Source organism: Natrix helvetica, assembly GCF_964273705.1.
Source record: "Natrix helvetica genome assembly, chromosome: 2".
Lineage (NCBI taxonomy): Eukaryota > Metazoa > Chordata > Lepidosauria > Squamata > Natricidae > Natrix > Natrix helvetica.
In genome coordinates this window covers 38,356,946-38,378,247 of record NC_138552.1, presented here as the reverse complement: position 1 = coordinate 38,378,247, position 21,302 = coordinate 38,356,946, and the positions used below count along the sequence as shown (strand labels likewise).

Genomic DNA, 21,302 nt, shown 5'->3' with positions numbered 1-21,302 from the left:
CCAGGAGATCCTTCATCTCCTGGAGATAGACGCGATAGAGCAGGTCGCCCCCGACCAGGAGGGGAGGGGGTTCTACTCCATCCTCTTCCTGGTACCAAAGAACTCGGGGGGCTGGAGGGCCATCTTGGACCTAAAGAACCTCAACAGGCACATCGCCTACCGGAGGTTCAAGATGCAGTCCCTCCAGTCCATCCTGTCGGGGATCCGTCAGGGAGACCTCCTTACCTCTATCGACCTCAAGCAGGCTTACCTACACATCCCCATCCGTCCCCAGCACAGGAGGTTCCTGCGCTTCTTTCATGCCGGCAGGCATTTTCAATACCGGGCCCTCCCCTTCGGCCTGTCGTCGGCCCCCAGGACCTTCACCAAGGTCCTGGCGGTTGTAGCAGCCCAACTGAGGCGCAGACCCATAAGGCTCCAGTGCTACCTGGACGACATCCTGATCCAGTCGTCGTCCAGGCGGCAGGCATTGCGGGACCTCCGCATCACAATGAGAACCCTGAGGAGCCACGGCTTTTCCCTAAATCTGAAGAAAAGCCATCTGGTTCCCACCACCAGACTTATCCACCTGGGGGCGGTCATAGACACTTCCCTGTGCAGGGTCTTCCTATCCCAGGACAGGCTAGACAGCTTAGTGGCCATGACCCGCATGGTGATGCTCGCGAGACAGGTACCGATCGTCCTCCTGTCACAGCTGTTGGGAAAAATGATCTCTTCCATCTCGATCGTCCCATGGGCTCGCCTTCACTCCAGAGCTCTCCAATGGCTCCTCCTTCCTCACCAGAGGGCCTCAAGGAGCAACTCGAATCGACTGGTGAACGTTCCCCCAGCAGTGAAGAGATCGCTCCGATGGTGGACGTCCCCTGCACTCCTCAAGGGCCACCTGTTCAAGGAGCCCATCCGGTTAGTGGTCACCACAGACGCAAGCCTCGCCGGCTGGGGGGCACACATGGGTCATCTAATGGTGCAAGGCAAATGGTCACTCGCAGAGAGCTCCTGCAGCATCAATCTTCTGGAACTGCGTGCGGCCCGCCTGGCACTCCGACATTTTCACCAGGACATTCACCATCAACATGTCCTATTGATGACGGACAATGTGGCCACCAAGGCCCACATAAACCGCCAGGGGGGCACCAGATCCAAGACATTGATGAAGGAAGCGGAATCCCTGGGGCGCTGGGCGGAGAGGCATCTGGCATCTCTTCGTTCCGACCATATTTCGGGTGTCGACAACACCCAGGCGGACTGGCTGAGCAGAACCACCATAGACCCGGCAGAGTGGAAACTGGATCCGGCTCTGTTTCGCCAGCTGTCCTGCAGGTTCGGCACTCCCACGGTCGACCTATTCGCATCCAGGGAAAATGCTCAACTTCACCGCTATTTCTCCCGCTTCCAGTGTCCGGGGGCGGAAGGGACGGATGCCCTTCGCTCCCCTTGGCCCCGGGGCCTACTTTATGCCTTCCCTCCTCTGCCCCTGATTCCACAAGTCATCCACAAGATCATCGCGGAGGAGGCGGAGGTACTCCTCGTGGCCCCGCACTGGCCCCGTCGTTCGTGGTTCGCCGACCTGGTCAGCCTCTCCCTGTCACCTCCGTGGAAGATTCCTCCAGACCAAGTCTCCCTCAGCCAGGGGGCCGTAACTCATCCAGAGCCCCAATGGCTCCAATTGGCCGTCTGGCACTTGAGGGGGACCAGCTGATGCGCGAGGGCTTCTCAAGGGAGGTAGTACACACCATTCAGGCAGCTAGGCGACCGTCAACCACTCGAATCTACGATGCCTCGTGGGCTTCCTTCGCCAAATGGTGCGACGCCTTACGTTTAGACCCGGTGACGGCTCCGGTCTCCCGCGTCCTGGACTTTCTACAAGGGGGTCTTGCCAAGGGCCTCGCGCCAAATACCCTTCGACGTCAGGTGGCGGCCCTCTCCACCGTTTGGGCCGGTGACCCGGTCTTGCCCCTTAGCAAGGTTCCCAGGGTCCGTTCCTTTCTCAAAGGAGCTTGTAACTTACGGCCTCCCACGGTCCATCGTTATCCCACCTGGCAGCTGTCCGTGGTTCTGCAGGCGCTCACCGCTCCACCCTTCGAGCCCCTCAGCACTACGTCACTACGTCATCTCACACTCAAGACGGCATTCCTCATCGCCGTGACGTCAGCTCGTCGTATATCAGAACTGGCAGCCCTGTCAGTTCGCCAGGACCTATGTACCGTCCACCCAGACAGGGTGGTGTTGAGACTGGACCCTACCTTTATTCTAAAGGTTAATACTTGGTTCCATAGAACGCAAGAAATTGTAATTCCTGATTTCTGTCCGCGACCGTCACATCCCAGGGAACGACAGTGGCACATGTTGGACGTGAGAAGGGCGCTGAAAACATACATCGCCCGTACCTCCGAATTCCGGAAGTCGGAGTCCTTGTTCGTGTCATTTCATCCAGGTTCCCTGGGCAAGAAAGTCTCCTCTTCCACTGTTGGCAGGTGGCTGCGCGCCTGCATCGCCTTGGCCTACGAAAACCAGTCCAGGTCGGTGCCACAGGGCATCACTGCGCACTCCACTCGCAGCGCGGCCACCACGGCGGCCTGGGCCACCCAGGCATCAATCCTAGACATTTGTAAAGCGGCTACATGGTCTTCCCCGTCGCCCTTCATCCGTCATTACAAACTGGACATTTACGCCTCGGCTGAGGCATCCTTTGGCAGGAGGGTGCTTCAAGGGGTTGTGTCTTCAACCGAATCCCGGGACTCTGCTTCTGCCCGCCCAACCGGACAATAACTTGGGTATGTCCCATTGCTTGGACTCTCCAAGCGGTCCACAGGAAAATGATCATTGGCTTACCTGAAGGGTCCTTTTCTGTGCACCGCGGGAGAGTCCAACCCACCCTGGTCTTCGGCCCGGGGATTCGTTCCTCTTCTCAACTAAAGACATCTTGGACGCCTTCGCTCCATCCTCTCGACAGATTGACTTTTTCGGCATTAATTCTGGCAGTAATCACACGAGGAGGTGTGGTTAAAGGGAGGAAAAAAGTTCCTCAGTATCCAAGGGCAACCAGACTGAATTAACCCATTGCTTGGACTCTCCCGCGGTGCACAGAAAAGGACCCTTCAGGTAAGCCAATGGTCATTCTACATTGGGCTTATTGTAGAATGCTATAAAATACTTTGCCTTTGCCAATGTGGTAACAAATCCATCAGAACAATTATCATTTTATTATCTTTGTTGAAAAAAATCCTATTACAGGGAGCAATTCAGACATCTAGTTTATATAATTTTTTCCAAAAATTGTACTATTGGAAGAATTAATTATGTTCAAAATTGGCAGCTCTTTCTGTAAAATATGGTAATAAACAATAATTTATAGACCTTAAAATGTCTGTATGAGGGCTAGAGAGTAGTTAAAATTCCTTTTCTCTTAGTGCAAAATTGATAAAATCCACTATAGCAAGATAACCTTTTTATTTATACATTTTCATTTCAACAGTTGTGTTTAGAAACGATTCCACTGGGGACAGAACAGAGATTTTTAAAAGAAAAACAAGCCACATTCAAGCTCTGAACTTCTGTTTCCCCCAAGTCTCACTCAAACCAATGCTTCTCTCTCAGTTCATTTGGATTTAAGAGTTAGGTGGCATTAAACAGCAGAACAATAAGAGGCAAATCAAGATGCATATCATTTTTGTGGTGAATTGAGTCATTATGGAGTGAGTTGGTTATTAGAATAAAAGTAAACTGAAGCTATGTCTATTTTGTTCTCTGCTTCTTTAAAACTACATTTTAAAGCCAGTTCTCTGAAAATTAGGTTCTAAAAAGGTAGACAAAAAATACAGCTTCCAGAGAGTGCACGTTTAGATACAGTCAGTTAAATCCTATATAGAGAATGCTTGTTGTCCAACTGGCTTTGCATTGTAGTCAAGACTTCAGTTGTTTAAAAACGCTAACTGGCAAGCATATGATTGTCATAAAAGCTTAGAATTCTAAATATTTATTAAATAGTTATGCTTTTTAACAAGTTTCACAAGCAATCATATCAAAGTTGTTAGAAGTAACTATCAACTATAAACAGACGAATGCTGAAGTATTCTAAAGGTAACCTACCATGTTACTTTTCCAATTAAGACTGTGCCTCTTCATCTTATATGATTTATTTATTAATGTTATGGCTTGTTTTGTTTTTGTATAGATCTCTCCATTCTAATATGGAAAGTTCTTTACTCGTTATAAAGAAATGATTATGAGATGTTGCCAGAGTCATCTTTTGTGACCCTTGCCAAGGAGTGACAGTGATTTTTTTTTTCAGAACAATATGTTTCTTTATATCAGAAGGAACAGCCAAGTCTAAACAATGCCATTGCTTGATATATCTTTTATATTATTTAAAAAGAATAGTGGCCGTGTGGATAAAATTAATTATGTTCTTGAAGGTTACATATTCTATATGGTTATAGATCACTCTGCTCAAATAGCTATATGATCCATTGCTTTGTTGCTGTCTCAGGCACTATAATGAAGTCTATATTTTTAATATGTCACATTAGCTGACATAGGAAACAGACTACAAACAAATCAATTTTTATAAACAATGCAAATTGCTGAGTAGTATTTCTCAGATTATAAAATTAAGAACTGTTGCAATACTGTAGCTTGAGAAGTAGGAAACTGCTAAATATATGTCAGTCAGTTTTGAGATGTATAATATGTAACTGTACTCAGAGTATGCAACTTTTCTAGAATTGTAACTGAACTGTGAACTGTCTAGAGGCCTCTAAATCATGGGTGTCAAACCCGATCGCCTCATGTGACATATTGCGACTGTTTTTGACTCTGTGGAGTGGGGATGGGCATGGCCTGAACATGATGCATCTCACAGGCTTCCAGTTTGACACCCCTGCTCTAGATTACAGATAAACAGAAAATTTTACTTTTGCATCATAATTAATGTATGCAATTATCAGTAAACTATGATGATGCTTCAACATCATAAACTCTGGCAGGAAGACATGTCAGAAATCCATGTCAGAAAAAGTCTTACAGGAAAAGAGGGCACTGAGAAATGATTTTTAAAACTACATTTAGTGCATTACATCAGGGGTATTAAACTCAAGGCCCGCGAGCCAGATCCGGCCTGCAGGGTACTTAGATCTGGCCTGTGGGGCCATCCTGGAAACAGCGAATGACCAGCCCGCAGTGCCTCTGCCAGCAAAAACAGAGCTCGGAAGGGCTACATGCGGCCCTCGCGAGCTCCGTTTTTGCTGGCAAAGTGTTGCAGGAGGCAAGAGGAAATGGAGCTCAGCAGCCGTTTTCACTGGCAGAGTACTCGGGCCACCACGGGCACCCCCGACACGAGTGATCACGCCCACCCCAGCTTTCTGAAGTCAAGCACAATCCTGATGTAGGCTGCAATGAAATTGAGTTTGACACCCCCACACTACATGAAAGACCACATATAACTTTGATTTGGATCTTTAAAGAAAAGTTTATTTTGGGAATTACACCAACATTTTATAATTTATTTGAGGCACATTGAAAGAAGTTTCTAGTCAACATCTTTTCATTTAATGTATAATTGTATTTATTTTACATAATCACATAGATACTATTAAAATGGATACAAAGTTAGTTTGTTACCTGCCATTGTATGCTTGTCTACCAACATACATGCAGATTTATATCATTTTAGCTTTAGTTCTAATTTTTAATGTAGCAGTTAAATATGTGACTAAATTAGATTCATCAGCAAAAACAGAAATGTTTGTAATCTAAACTTCCTGTTTTCACCCCTATTTTTGAGAAGTCTATAGTAAAACAGGATCACCTTGTGTCTCTATAGTGAGATTTAGTTTTACATGCTCACATTTATGCAGTAGGGTTCCTTAAGGAGGTATTATGCTAAAAACTCAATTAATTCAAAATGAACTTTATATATTGGGTGCAAAAGTGACACCCAGTGGCCAATTCTATTTCATGGGAAATTATAATTCATTTATAATAAGTAAATCCTCCGAGCTCATAAGAGTATGATGTTAGAAATCTTTTCAGACCAAATAAAGCACCAAAATATAGTTCTGTTAGAAAGATTTATATAAATCTAGATGTAATGGTAATATGAATATCTGGAAGAAATAGCAATTTATTTATTGCAATAAAGGAGCTGTATTTCCTGCCTACTTAGTTTGAAAGGTGTCAAAAATTAGTGTATTTCATCCCTGGTTCACTTTAAAAATGGAATATCTTTTCTTTCAAAAATTAACATTTTCTATATACAAACCCATAATATCAATTTGTTTTTCAGCAATTTTATTTCAAAGCTTTTTGTTAATTTTTAATATAAGTAGCTGTACATTTGCCAAAAGGAAGAATTCACATTGTATAGGAAACAAAAATAAAAGTAGTGTTCTGCATACTTTCAATTTTAATGCACATTCAAAGTTCCATACTTTGGAAGAAAATTATGATAAAGGCTTCATCTTACCCTGTTATCTAATCAACGATCAGCATGTTAATTTATTTCCTCCTGCAGCTGCTGTTTTGCATTAATTCAGGATAATCTAAATTTAGTTGTATTATAACATATGTTAACTTCCTATAAAAGAGAATGCCTTAGGATGAGGATATTCAAACTATAGACCATGACTCCTTTGGAGGCTACAAGTTAATTTGAGAGGGATCGTACATTTATGGGGGGCAGAATATTTTTTTTTAAATGCCAGAAGGAAACTTGAGCATAGAGGTCTAATTTCTGGAGATTGCTGATAGAAAGAATCTGTGCTGCACATACCACAGAGCTGACAGGAGGGAGAGGTACAGGCCCAGATGAAGGCAATTCCCCCTCTCAGAATTGAGAACAGAGAAAGTCCCTAAACACACTATACTGGATAATTGCTGGTACTAACACCACACACTCATTTGGCTTTTTCTGCTATCATTGGCGGACAACTGGCAGGAGCAGCAAACAGATTTTGATCAAAAGCTATCACATCAGTAGATAGCTATATATACTTAGCAAATTGGAAGAAGCCTCATTCTCCACTCCTGGTTTAGCAACTCAATACCAGCTCTTCCTCCAATATGAGGTGCTTCTTCAACAGCCACACAGGTTGCAAGGCTTATCAAAGTCTTTGGAACCCTCAAAACTGTAACAGTCATCTTCTTTCCATAGGAAAGGGCCTCCAGCCTCTTTTTCAGGGTCACCCCCCACCCAATCTCTAATTGTCTCCTATATTAGAAGGGCCGTCCTAAAATCCAATCAATCCCAAGAGGGTTATCACAGCTGCTCGGACATCTATTAAAGGACTGATTAGAGAATCCAAGTTGTGGGCACCATAAAAAAAACAAGTAGATAATGTCCACAAGTGCTTCACTATCCTTAGGTTATTGCTCTTAATCAGCCAGCCTCCACAAAAGCCAGTCTTCAGCAGCAACAGTTCCCATCATCCCCGACCAACTGCTTGGGATGACAACTTGAGATTCTAGATTGTAATGCAAAGAAGAAGGAGATTAGAAAAGGTTTTTAGTTTTCCATCTGATCTTGAATTACCATCGTCATCATCCCAACTTTTGTTGGATTCACAGTGCAAACAAATTTGAGAACCCCAGTTTTAGGACTGAAAGCTATTATGTGGAAGGCTAAGATTGGATCTTCCACCTTTTACTTGAAAAGTAGTGAGGGATAAATATAGTCCTTTTTCATCAGATATACACTCTTTTCTTGATTTAATTCCTGTCTCCCAGGTTATTATTGGCACCAGAGTGAAATAAGAAAAATAACTAAATATGGCTCCCAATTTAATTCTGCAACTGTTTCCATCATTTATCATATTTAATTTGATCACATTTAAGCATCATTCCACATATATAAAGTTCATTATCATTTTAAGGAGACTGTTTCTTAATAAATTATAAAATTGCACCGATACCGTGTACTTAGTTATAGAATTGTGTTAGTACATTTACAACTGAATTATTTCATAATGTTTTGTTTTGAATATTAGCTGATTACTGACATGCTACTTTTCTGATTGAAAGTTGCCTATTGGACTGAGGTGTAATAGAACATTTTGTAAATGCACAATTTACAAGTCTTTGTTTAAACTAAATGAAGTCCCTGATCCTTGAGTTTCCCTTTAGTCATTTATTAAAGAAATCTACGTTTGTATTTAAGTGTTTCACTTCTGCACTTTGAAAATGAGCACTAATTATTTTAAATGGAAGAAAAAATTAAATCTGTCATGCAGAGAGTATTCCTTTCTGCCTTGCCACACTATGGTCAAAGTAGTATTTTGGTTTTATGCCTATTGTGTGCAATGACAAAGGTTTATTTTTCCTTTGTTCTTTTCAGAGCGCTGCAGCAGCTCCCAGTCCAGTGCTAGGAAACATTCCCCCAGGAGATGGCATGCCAGTAGGTCCTGTTCCACCGGGTTTTTTTCAGGTATTCAGAACAATTTGATTATAGGGCTTTCAGAACTTAGAAAAGAGAAAATAGTATTTTCTGGCACTGCCATGAAAGAATACCATTTCTTCCATGAATAAAATGCACAGTTTGGGATAGAATAGGGTGTTTCTATGGATTTTATCAGTAGAAAATAAGTTTGTGCTGTTTATATCAGCAGTGCAAACGTAAAATCTAGGATAAAGTGTTAAATGTACAATGATAACTTAATTTAAGTGGGCCACAGGTGAAGTTGTATGATAGAAGAAATTGGTTGCTTGCTTTGCTACTTTGTCTAGTAGAGTCTTAAGTTAAATTGTATTATTTTGATTCTTTGTTAAAGATATATGCTACAGAAAATAGTACCTTCATACTACTAGGGAAGTTCAAACTAGCAATGTGTAATCACAAATCATGACCATATAAATGTGAGCTGTTGCCAAGCACCTGAATAGCAATCATGTGACCGTGAGATTGTTGGAAGGCATAAAGCACCCTATCCAAGGCTGTTGTCACCTCAGGTCATCATTAAAAGATGAGCAAGTCGAGGACTACTTGTATGTCAAATTATGTTAAGTGATGAAAGCCTTAATTTGGAAACCAAATTATTTTATGTTTCACTAAGCAGTAAAACAAAGCCAAATGAATGGGATTGTCTTAGCTTTTGTGGATAAAAACTGTTACTAAAGATAGTGAAATTATAGATATACATATAGATTGAGTGTGTCTGATGTATGTGAGGTGTGTGTGTGTGAGAGAGAGAGGGAGAGAGAGAGAGAGAGACTGTGCTCATTCACAGCTTAATTCATAACAGTCACAACAGACATAGCTAGTGTGTATTACTGAGATCTGCTGGGCAAGCCAAGCATTTTAGAGATGTGCCCAACCAGGTTATAGAGACTCCAGTAGCTACATGGTTAAGAATAGGGTTGGGATGACACTCATTTTACAGGACAACATATTTGAATTTGAAAGTAGAGTCAGAATGGCTGAAGGATAAGCATATACATGTTAATTTGGGCTACAAGCAAAGGCTGGCACACTAACAATCATGCTATGTAGTTGGCTCCTTGATTTTTATCTGAATACAAGTTTGTTTCTCATCTCCTTGTTTTTGGTGTTGGATGGTTTCAGTTTTTCTTGCCTTGAATAAAAAAATGTCTCAGTATTTAAAACCACAGGGTTATCTCAATAATTGATGATCATATATTTGACCTTGTACTTGCCTCAAAGCAGTTATGTGATGATTTAAATGTGCAGAACCATTTAACTTGGTGCTGTGGTCACATTACTAAGTAGGCAACTTAGGATGAGGTGCTCTCTGGGAGCTACACTGGGTTCGTCTTGTCCACGAACTAAATGGAAATGAATGGATCCAGTTTCTGGAAGATAAGTTATCCAGTGGTATGAGAGGCACTTCTGGTGGTGACCTAATTAGTTTTGGGTACAGAAATTAATCTGGACTCTTCATAAACTCTTCTCAAGCCCATTTCTATTCTTACTTTTGATCTTACTTTACTGAAGAGCTTTGGGAGATGAAGCACCAGAAACAATATGTGGAGTGCAGTTTGAAGAACAAAAGTTAATTTCATCAAGCATGAATTTGAGTTCATTTTGACTCTACATTAGTGATAATGGAGACAAAGTGTTACTATTTTTCCTGTCCTATTGTGCCAATCAGATGCCTTGTTTAGAGTGGTAAATTTCATTTTAGGGAAGAGTGAGTCAGGGGACCTCCTATCTAAGTGATTACTTTGCTTAGTGTTTTGCTGATAAAGATTTGCCTCTATCTTGACTCCCCCATAAAGAATAAGAAGTGATACCATTTATACGTCTTTAACCCTATCCCCAGCTCATAAAACTATTGCGTACAACTCCAGGATTCCACTTTTTCTTAAATTCAAAAATTCCTGATGAAATTCATGATCATTTTACCAAGAATATAAAAAAATATGTTAGGCTTATGCAAAATTTTACTTTAAAAAATACATAGCTAACAGGTATGTGTCCTAGTTGATAAAAATGCATTTAAATTTACCATTAATTCAATTCATTTTGGATGTATGATAATATATAGCGGTAACATTGCACTGAGTTCTTGAATTTCTCAATCAAGTATGGTAAAATTATTTTCACTTGTGTTGAATATCATCCATTTGTTGGATTCTTAGAAAAAATGTATAATCATGTTTCTTTTGAAAAAAACTCATTTATGTTTTTCAGTGCATTTTGAATATATGGTTCTGTATTCTTTTTATTTTATGTTCTTTTCTAATTTTTTTCCTTACAACCTAAAGGTAAAAATAAATAACAATTTCCAAAATTAGCTAAAGAATTGCTAATAATTTTTAAGAACTACTCAGGTCTAACTGTCAGATTTGTTAAAGGCTGAGTAAAAAAAATATGAGTAGAATATATCGATATTATTTTTAGTGAACCTAAAATATAGAAATCATAAAGGTAACAGATGTCTCCTTGGGAAGTTAGATGTCAGTCTGACGCATAGACCTTTTAGGTGGTGGGACATGTGCAAAATATTTGCAAAGTAGTGAGTAGAAATCCTAGCTAGCATAGATTAGTATAAACGTGTGGAGTAAATCTGAGCTGAGGTTGTATTTTTGGCATACTTTTATTCTGTATGCCACCCAGAAAAAAGAATTCTGTTTGAGTTTGGTAGCCTTATAAATCTCAAGAATAAAATAAATACTAACTAAAATGTGCCAAAAAGTTATAATTATCTGGGAATGCTGCATATGACACATGTATTTACTAGGGTTGATGAATAGTTTATATTGTCTGTATCTTAATAAAGTCATGAATAATGGAAGACAGTATCACTGGTCCATCTAGTAATGGCCATGGAATTGGGAAGAATGCAAATTGAGTGTAAAAGTGTAAAAGGTTTAAATAATAATATGAAAAGAAAAGAGTGAGAAAGGCTAAATATCTGCCAACCTTAGAAGAGGAGGAAGGATATAATTGACGTGAGTAAAGGTGGTCTGATTCTGTGGGTTGGCATATAGCTGTAAGGAAATGAAGAAGGTTTAACTATAAATGAATAGCTGAAGTGTAGGGGATAAAATTATGAATTGGTGTCATCTTTATTGTCGTAGGTGCTTATGGTTGTAAAATATTACAGGTGATGATAGTTGTATGTTACATTTTACATTTTAGAATGATGACAGTGGAAATATTATTCTTTTAGACACATGAAAGAGGTGGGTGAGAATGATATTACAGTATGTGGAAAAAGTGATTGGGCCATTTGTAGAGCAAAAAGTGAATGGGAATAATGTCTATTTGATGAATATCTGCTTTGAAAAATATTCAGTATTAAAGAAATAGAGCATTGTGGTAGTTAGGACATGAACTGAAATTTGGATGGCATGGATATCTATGGCATAATAAGGATAGTGTAGATGTCAAAATTAATTACAGCAGGCAGGGCATTCTTAAAACATGGAATAAATAAAAATCTAGGTTGTGCCCAAAAATTCCTTTGTGGATTTCAGCATAAAAAGCATGTTATAGACAAGAAATCATGTAAACATAAATGGTATTATGTAGTACTACAATGTGCTTTATTTTTTCATGGGGATTATAAAATGGATTTTTTATATACAATTATCAGAAAGGTTTAAAGTGAATAATAGGTAGGCTTTTCAACAATGCAAGACTAAGTTTGAAATAGAACTATGTACAAAGAATGACCATGTTATTGCTAAAATATATAATTTTGTTGAAATATGAAACAGAAAAAGAACAAATGAAAGAATGCGTGTATTTAAAGAGAGCTTTAAAATTAGCTACAGTATTGGATCAATGGATAAAGATAGATTTGAAAGGATTGGAATTTACATTATATTTTTAAAGAGAAGCTATATAAAATTATGTATTGTTGGTATTTATCATCAGAGAAATTGTCTAAAAGGTACTTTGATTCTTTGTTGAAAATGTGAACAAGATGAAGGAACACTATCACGTAGACATGTGAAAAATCAAAAAATGTTGGATACAAATAAATACATTAATTGAAAAAATGTTAAAGAATAATGTACAGTTGAGACCAGATTAACAGAGAGACAGCTAAAAAATGCAATGGGGCTTTGTTTATATATACAGTATATGACAACTGCAGCAAGATTACTGTATTCTCAAAAGTTGAAAAGTTTGACACCGTAATAGAGGAAGAGGATGGAACCTGCAAAGATGATTAACTTGACTTTCTTAATAGGAAAAATATCTACATTTATGGCTGATTGGAAATCCCTTTTAGTCTTTTTAGCATGAAACAGGAAAAAATGCATTTAAGGCTTATGATTTTGATGATGAGTTTTGTTGTAAATTTTCTTGCAATTATAGAGTAGAAGATAATTTTGTAATCCTACATATTTTCTGCAAAGGAATTCAAAAACTTCTTCCTATCTATTTTTATCCTTTATTTCTTTCTGTGCTTTTTTTCTTTTTCTGCTCTTTCGATTTCTTTATTCCATATCACTTTGTGTTAGTTTTTATGTTCTCTTTTAAACGTTTAATAACTTTTATCTTTAAAAAAAAGATTCTGTTTCAAATACTCGGATTAGTCCATTCATAGGTACAAATGTGACAGAGCACTTTTGGTAGGTTCAAGAATAGATCTTGGGACGGGAGGAAGGGGGAGGAAGTAAACAATATTTAGTGTGAAAGTGGAACAATTGCAGGGGAAACAAAGTATGAATCCCGTATTAAAAAGTAATAGATTATTGCTTATCAGAACAAATAGGATGGGAACATAAAGAAAGAGAATAAGGAAGCTGCTTAAAATAAAGTAACAAGAGTTATGTTACAGAATAAACACATGGTTGTGGCTCAGAGTGCTTAATAGGAAGTATGAAAAAGGCTTATTGTTCACAGATGAAGTGAAAAAAGGTTAGGGACAAGAAAAAATTCCATGTAACTCCCTTTTTATGACCCTGTAAACCTTTAATTCAGGTTAGAGTCAGTGCAAGAAATGTATTCTCTATATATACGAGAAAAAAATAGCTGTATAGAGTATAGTCAAACAGAGCAAGGAATGGTTAAGTTTTAAAAAAGATTTTAAAAAGTGATATGTATGCTTTTTTTAAATTAAAAAATAGCTTAGGAAGGGGTAGAAAGGTCTAAATAAGTAATCTTCAGTGGAGTGAATGGAGTCAGAAAAACGAATGATGAAATTATTTGGGACAAAACTGAAATGGGGGAATGCTGGAAGAAAGTTGTATGACAATGATATATTAAAGAATGCTATGCAAGAAAAATGATGAGGGGTTTATAAATCCTGAAAGAAAGTTAATAGCTTAACTAGCAAAATTTTGAAATATGGATAGAATTTATTTGTGGCTAAGCAGTATGATTAAAGTGTAAAGACCACATCTGGGCAAATTCCCTATACAAAGGAAAAGGCAGCAAGACTGAAAAAAACTACAACAATTAGCATCATTGCTAATTGAAAGGTTCTTAGCAGAATTCTGATTGAAAATGGTGTAAGAGGTTAGAATGAGAAAAGCTTGGAGGGTACAATAATGCAGCTTTATATTGCAGGTACACAAAGCAAATTTTTGCTCAAGTAATCGAGAAATGTAAGGGAAAAATTATTTACACTTAGAGGGAGCCTATGATAAAGTAAACAGGCTTTAAATATGAATTTTTGCATACATGTAGAATTTAATGTTTATTGCTGAATGTAATAAGAATGATACATGATGGAGGTAAGGCCTGGGTGAGATTAAATGGAATGTCTAATGAAAGTTTAAACTGAGCAGGTGGTATTCTGCTTATTCAAAAAAAAAATTGTTTTAAGACCTTGAACTTATATTTAGCACTTCTTTCACAAAGGGTTCAAGGAAACTCAGCTGGGGTTTCAATTGACCTAATAGCCAAAAAGCAGTTAACAAGCAATTTCCGAAGTTATTAGAAAAGAAAGTATACAAACCCAGCGTCATTTTAAAGACACAAACCACAGTTTGATCAAATTGGATCTTCTCGCAAAGGATGAATTTTCAGTGATCAGAGGGCATTATTTAAAAACAAACTAAATAAATGAAGAATTATACATTGTGAGGTGAAAAATGATAAGAAATTTGGGGGGGACATTGATTTAATAAGCAGTTGACATATGCATTGATTGTAAAAAAAAAAACTTTATGATAATGCTCAACCTGTTTTTAAAATGTGTATTGATACAAACACCAGAAGAATCATTACTTTTTTAAAATGTAAGAATGTAGACCAAAATAGATTCTAAATGCATTTTAGCTGCTTCTAATTGCTACAGTTACATGCATTCTAGTCATTTGTTCTTTCTGTAACAATCAAATGTACAGATATATTTAAATAATTATTGTTACTCAGTTGCAATTAATTTGTATTTGTTGGGGAAAAATGTATGCTTATGCATATTCTATATGCATAAATTGTGCTACGCAAGATTTGAATATTCTATTTATTTGTTAAATGATCATGGTGCCATATTAGATTTTCTAAAGATGAATGTAACAGAGGGTTCTACTACTAAGGGAAAATTAAAATTTATGAGTTCAGCAGTTGATGCATTGAATCAGTTCCATAGATGTATTTACAAATATAAGTGGCAAGTCATCCAGAAAATAAAATACACCTCACTGATACGAGATACACTAAAAAAAGTTTTAGTTCTGGATGATTTTGTAAAAAAAAATCTACAAAATAAAATATTGATAAATTACTTACATTAGCAATGACTGAAAGGTATATCAGGATAAGAAAATATGAAATGATCACCTTCAATTTGCTAGATGTTAGTTGCAAGAGATAAAATCTGTTTTCCAATTTCATAGACATAATGTCATTTTATACATATGTAAACTCCATTAACCATTTTACCCAAATATAATATATTTTTCGCATGCTTCAAATCCCATTCAAATTTAATGGACATTCGGGTCTAACATACTTTTCTACTTCCCATGAGTCCATTAAATCAAGGATTTGCTTAATGTGAATAATATTTTGTTCCATTTTGTTATATAGTTACAAATTGGCAAAGTTATCATTTACAGTTACAAATCAAATGTTAAAATAGGTGTTGAATTTAAAAGCCAAATTTTATAAGTGTTTTTTTGTGAACGTCTATAAAAATGTATAATGATTATAAGAGCACAATGCCATCTTGTGGCCACTGGATTCTCTGCATTTTTAACCACAGATAGAACAGATTTTATAGTACTGTACATATTATGTTGTACATTCCAGAGAAAGAATAAACTTGCTAATTAATAGAGCTGAGGAATTAGAAAATGGGGTGAGGTATGAAATGAAGATGCATTTGGTTTTATTTTAAGGGACAGTGATAAAATGTTAACGTTGGATATACTTGGCGAGATGAGGAAGTTTCTTTTTCCTATTTTTTCCACTATTTTTTAAATGGGGTCTGCACTTTCTATATATTTTACTGTTTTTGATATCTTTAATATAATTCTTAATAAAATTATTGAGTGAAAAACAAAGAAAGAGCAAAGATATTACATTGGTAATATAAATTCCTAGTGTAGTAATGCTATTGCTATTGTACTATAAAAGTTTTAAAAAGTTGAATATTAATGAATGGTTATAAAATTAATATTTTTTCTCCAAGCTTTAGCCTGTAAGGCCATTTAAATTTTGGATTACCTTAATTTGTCTTGTACTATTGATAGTATCTCTTTCTATAGTGTAATACTAGCATAGAAAAGCTGTTGGTCTAACTGAAATACTTTCCTTTCAGGCCTTCAAAACTGTGATTAAAGGTTCAGTTTTTTTCCAGATAAATAACTTTCATACATCTCCAGTGACTAGAACTTTCCCTTTATATTTATATTTTTGTAATTCCGTGGGAAAATTAAAATGCAAAACAGCAAGCCATGTGATTCTAAACTTATTTTGATACAAAAAAGTGACTCTGCTAGGTTACTCAACAACACAAAGTCTGAAGCTTATTAAATAACTAATAAATATTTGGATAGCATGATGGCAGAATATCACTTGTTTAATTCTGGCATGCAAGGTATTTTTTTAAGTAAAGTCTTCAACTCCCAACCATAATGGAGCCTGCTCGTGATAGACATAGACTTGTAGTGGTTGTAAACTGAGTTATCCACGTCAGACGTCTACAACCGTGGCAACTTTAAGCCAGGTGGATTTCAACTCTCAGAATTCCCCAGCCAGCAAAGCTTGTTGGGGAATTCTGGGAATTGACGTTCGCCAGGCTTAAAGTTGCCAAGATTGGAGATCTCTGATCCATGTGACGCAAGTTTTACCTTTTTGCAGTGGTTGTTAAGAAAATGCTGAGATTACAAAACAATTGCTGTGTCGTTAAGATAACCAATGTCTATGGACCATTTTTTGCCGAAAGTCAGAAGTTAAATGCTTATTTTAGATCAAACACAGTCACATGACTATGGGATGCTGCAAATGGCCCCAAATGCAGCGTGATTGTCGAGCGCCAGATTTGAGTTCATGTGAGTGGGGAGGGGGCTGCCATCAGAGCTTATCAGTCATAAATACCCCCAGGGAGCTCCATCATAACTTTTGAACAGTCGCTAAGCAACCAGTCTAAGTTGAGGACTACCTGTATTTTTAAAATGTCTAAAAATGAACCATAATTTTCTTCAGTGAATTAGTTTTATTAACAGTATGTACATATTTCAGTTGAACAATAAAGCAGCCATTTGATGAAAGAGCTGTGAAAATTGAATGACTTTAATCCTGATTTTGAGCACTTATCAAGGCTCAACCAGAATGAATGTTTCCAGAGACTAGTTTTCAGGCTCTTAGAATTGCCCAATTTCTGAATAGCCACTGGACAATTCCTGGGTTCGAAGAGAAAGAGATAAATAATAATAGCTAGTATATATAGACTTGTTTAGGAAAATTTCTGACTTTGGCAAAAATTTGCAGAGAAAGTGTTGATAGAAAATAAATAGAAGGCTTTTGAGGCCTTCAGAGGTTTGCAGATCAAGATCACCATTAGCAAAGAATGCATTTTGATCATAAATAAAGATGATCATATAGTTAAACAGTATGTGGTTACTTTCGAATTAGGTTTGTATCTCTATTTTTATTGCATTTTTTTCTGTTTTGTAGCCTTTCATGTCTCCTCGATATCCAGGAGGCCCAAGGCCACCTTTAAGGATACCCAATCAGGTAACAGTTTTTTAATCAGTGAAATGCAAGGATGCAAAGAAACATTTACCTGGGAAAGGCAAACTTTTACCCATTTTTGAAAACAGCAGGTCTTAAAAACTGCATTTATGATGTTGATATTTGACATAATGTTTATTGTATGACGATATCATATCTAAAGATATTACAGCAGATAAACAAATTCTGTATATAAATTACTGTCTTTAAAATACCGTACATTTAAATTTGATTTTATGGGAAAATAATATACAAAATAAATTGAGATTTGTTGTAAAAGAAGGTAATTTTGGATTCCCATTATTTTAGGATGAAAATGTACAGTTTTTAAAAATGAAAATAGATTGTGTGTTTTTTTAAAGTTGCTTAAGTATGATATTCAAGTAGAAAATTTATCTGAACACTTTTTAATAGGCACTAGGAGGTGTCCCAGGAAGTCAGCCATTATTGCCTAGTGGGATGGATCCAACAAGGCAGCAAGGTAAATTATCAATAGAAGTATTATCAATAGAAATAGCTGAATAAATAATTTTTATCATCAAACTTCCATTTTTTAATACATTAGAACAGCTTCTAAAATTTTGTAAGAAATACATTATCATGATCTAAATATAAAAGGGAATAATTATTTCTGTTTAAATAATTCATATTTTTATTTAGCTAATTTATATAGCCATCTATCTCACTGGACATGAGATGGCGAACCTATGACACGCATGCCCGGAGTTGCATACAGAGCCATGTCGCTTGGCATTTGTAGTGTCACCCGTTCCTCTTCTGGGTTTCTGGCGTGCATGGGTGCATGATGATCAGCTGGCCTTTCTGCATGAAACTGGTCTTCTGTTTTACAGCATGAACATGTGTGCTGGCCAGCTGATCGGCATGTGCGCATGCGCAACTGTAGAGTCCTGGCAATGACGTCGGGAGTTTCCCCCGAGTCAGCCAGCAACAGCCAGGTCGCATCTGATTGCGTTCTTGCCAACCTAACAGCAACAATAACTGGAAGACTTGCCAACCAGCACATGTGTTTGTGCTGAAAATCAAAAGTACATTTTCTGGAGCACACATGCCCCTTGGGCAGCTCCTCCTCCTGGTCGTGGCCCAGATGAGCCCATGCACAAAGTGCCATCACTGCTCTGGGTGATGTACAACTAACAATTAAAACAATGTGCAACCATTAAAAACTTAAAATATTAAACATGATGATAAATAAAAAGCAGGCTTGCAGAAAACAGCAACAACCATCTCAGCAAAATACAAGCATCTTACAGCCTCCCATGGGATCCACAAAGTGGCAGGTCCTTCCAAAAGGCTAACAGGGATGGGGCTGACTTCACCTCAGGGGGGGATGATGTTTCAAAGAGCAGAAGCCACAGCAGACAAGACACATCATCTAGTTCCCATTAGATTGAACTCTTTAGCAGATGGGACCCACAAAGTTTGTATTCTTCACCGAATCATGCAAGTTCATAGATTTTCATGTTTGTAAAATATTATTGATTGTGGGCCGGCAGGATTATCTTAAAGATCCTTTTAACCTAATGAGATTTATTAGCCTTTTTGTTATTAAAGGTTTTAAATAATTTAAAATACATCCTGCTGCTGCACATTATTTAGCTCTTGTACAAGATAATATATTTAGTTGACAAAATTCATATTGAACAACTCTTCCATTTATGTTGTGCAGCACTAATATATCTAAATGTGCTTTACTAAAACAAAAAGAAATGTCATCTGTCTGTCTATCACCAATACGAGTTGCAGGGATAAATGCTTTTCCTAAATACTGTTCTCCTATATTTATTAAATTGGCAGTTTAATTAAAATAAAGTTTGTGGGGGGGGAGTCCTATGTTTTTACGCAAACCCAAATGAGAGGAATGGGAAACATCAACTTTGAAGAGGAATTCTTCAAAAAATAACTTGACTGAGTTTGTATCTGACACAACTTTTTACAAAATATTTTAACCATAGGAAAGACAAAATTTTACTCTGATTAAAATGCATTTATAATCTGAATCAGTCTGATTAAACAATTAACATTGTATTTTTTTGTCATGAATCTTTTAGGTCATCCAAATATGGGAGGACCAATGCAGAGGATGACTCCACCTAGGGGAATGGTCCCACTAGGCCCACAGGTATATTGCTCTAATTGTCTTACATATGATTACATTTATCATAATTTCCTATGAGAGAAAGAGAAACGAAGAGATGTATTCTTTAAGTACACATATTCCGCTGCTTGAAGTTATTGTACATAATTTCTCTGAAAGATTTGAACAAGGATGAGAACATGCACACAGCTTCTTTTAGTTAGAATCAAAGATAAATTGCTGTTAAAATACAGAGCCTTAAAAATTGTCAGAACTTTATACAGTTTTGGTGTTTAAAGCCTGAACATTTAACTTTAATATTGCTTTAGAATGTTACATGATTTTAGAATTATCTATTACATTTGTTCCTGTACGCTTGTAAGCCATCAAGAACTTATAAATTGATAAATAAATAAAGCTTCTTTACTTATAGAACCCATTTATATATTAAATTTACGATTGATAAATTGATAAGAACATACAGAAGCATTGTGTGTTTGATATTGAAAGCAAATACAATACACTTGTAATAGAATTTTGACAATAACTTACTACATTACATTCTTTGTAAAATATTTTTAAATGTTTTAATCACATTTAGTTGAAATAAATATGGTTAAAATATACAAATTAATTAAATTAAAGTTGCCTAACATTAAATAAAGCATCAGACTTCCAATATTTCTTTGGTTAATATTACATTGCACTGCAATATTATATTATAGATATTCCTCCAATAAATGTAAAATACTATCTAGAAAGAGAAAAAAAATGAAAGACATCAAATGGATAATTTTACAGATTTTCCTTTGTAGATCCCTTTGAGGTAGGCCAGGTCAGGAAACAAATGCCACAAATATTACCAGAACTCTTACTATTTCCTTCTCATTCCCTTTCCATGCTAGGCAAGTGTTTATCTAACAGCTGTTGAATACCTTCTTAAGGCTCTTGTTTTAAGTCACATTGGCCAAAATCTTTCTCAGCTTTTCATTTTAAAAAATCTTTTCCCATTTCGCCTTGCTCTTAATTTGTGAAGAAGATCAAAATCCAGCCAACAGAATTTAGAACAGCAATTTTAAAATAAACTAGCAAAGCCGCAAAATTCTGTGAAAACTTACATTTATAACCTTTTTCCTCAGATTTGTTTTAATCAGATAAAATTGTGATGACTAAAATTTCTAATAAAAATTGTTTTCTTCTAGAAACTGAAATAAGAACTATTTTAATGGTTTTAGGCAATCTAGTCCAGTGATGGTGAACCTTTTACTTATGGCATGCCAAAATTGCATGTGCGTGCGCATGACCACTCCCCACACTCCGGAGGCTTTCCTGAAGCCTGGGGAGGGTGAAAATAGCCTCCCCGGCCCCCAGAGGCCCTCCAGAAATGGATCATTTCTGAACTTCCGGTTGGCCCGTTGGAGCCTTTTTTCGCCTTCCCAAGGCTTCAAGAAAGCCTCCGGAGGCTGGGGAAGGTGAAAAACAGCCCCAATGGGGCAACCTGAAGTTGATTCCTGAACTTGGGAACACGTTGGGGCTGTTTTTCACCCTTCCCAGCCTCTGGAGGCTTTCCTGAAGCCTAGGGAGGGCGAAAAATGGCCTCCCCCAGCACTCCGG

At 37.3% G+C, this 21,302-nt stretch overlaps 1 protein-coding gene across 7 annotated transcripts in view; it reads left to right on the top strand.

The window, feature by feature from the left end:
* The window catches only part of SSBP2 (single stranded DNA binding protein 2), a 157,701-nt gene that overhangs the window by 112,747 nt on the left and 23,652 nt on the right, over positions 1 to 21,302 (top strand). For 4 of the 7 annotated variants that reach the window (XM_081944538.1, XM_081944539.1, XM_081944540.1 and 1 more), the window contains exons 5-8: positions 8,330 to 8,419; positions 17,537 to 17,596; positions 18,008 to 18,074; positions 19,663 to 19,733. In XM_081944538.1, coding sequence (XP_081800664.1) covers positions 8,330 to 8,419; positions 17,537 to 17,596; positions 18,008 to 18,074; positions 19,663 to 19,733 — 288 coding nt within the window. The remainder of the gene's footprint in view (positions 1 to 8,329; positions 8,420 to 17,536; positions 17,597 to 18,007; positions 18,075 to 19,662; positions 19,734 to 21,302) is intronic. The other 3 variants (XM_081944542.1, XM_081944543.1, XM_081944544.1) reach the window with 1 other exon arrangement.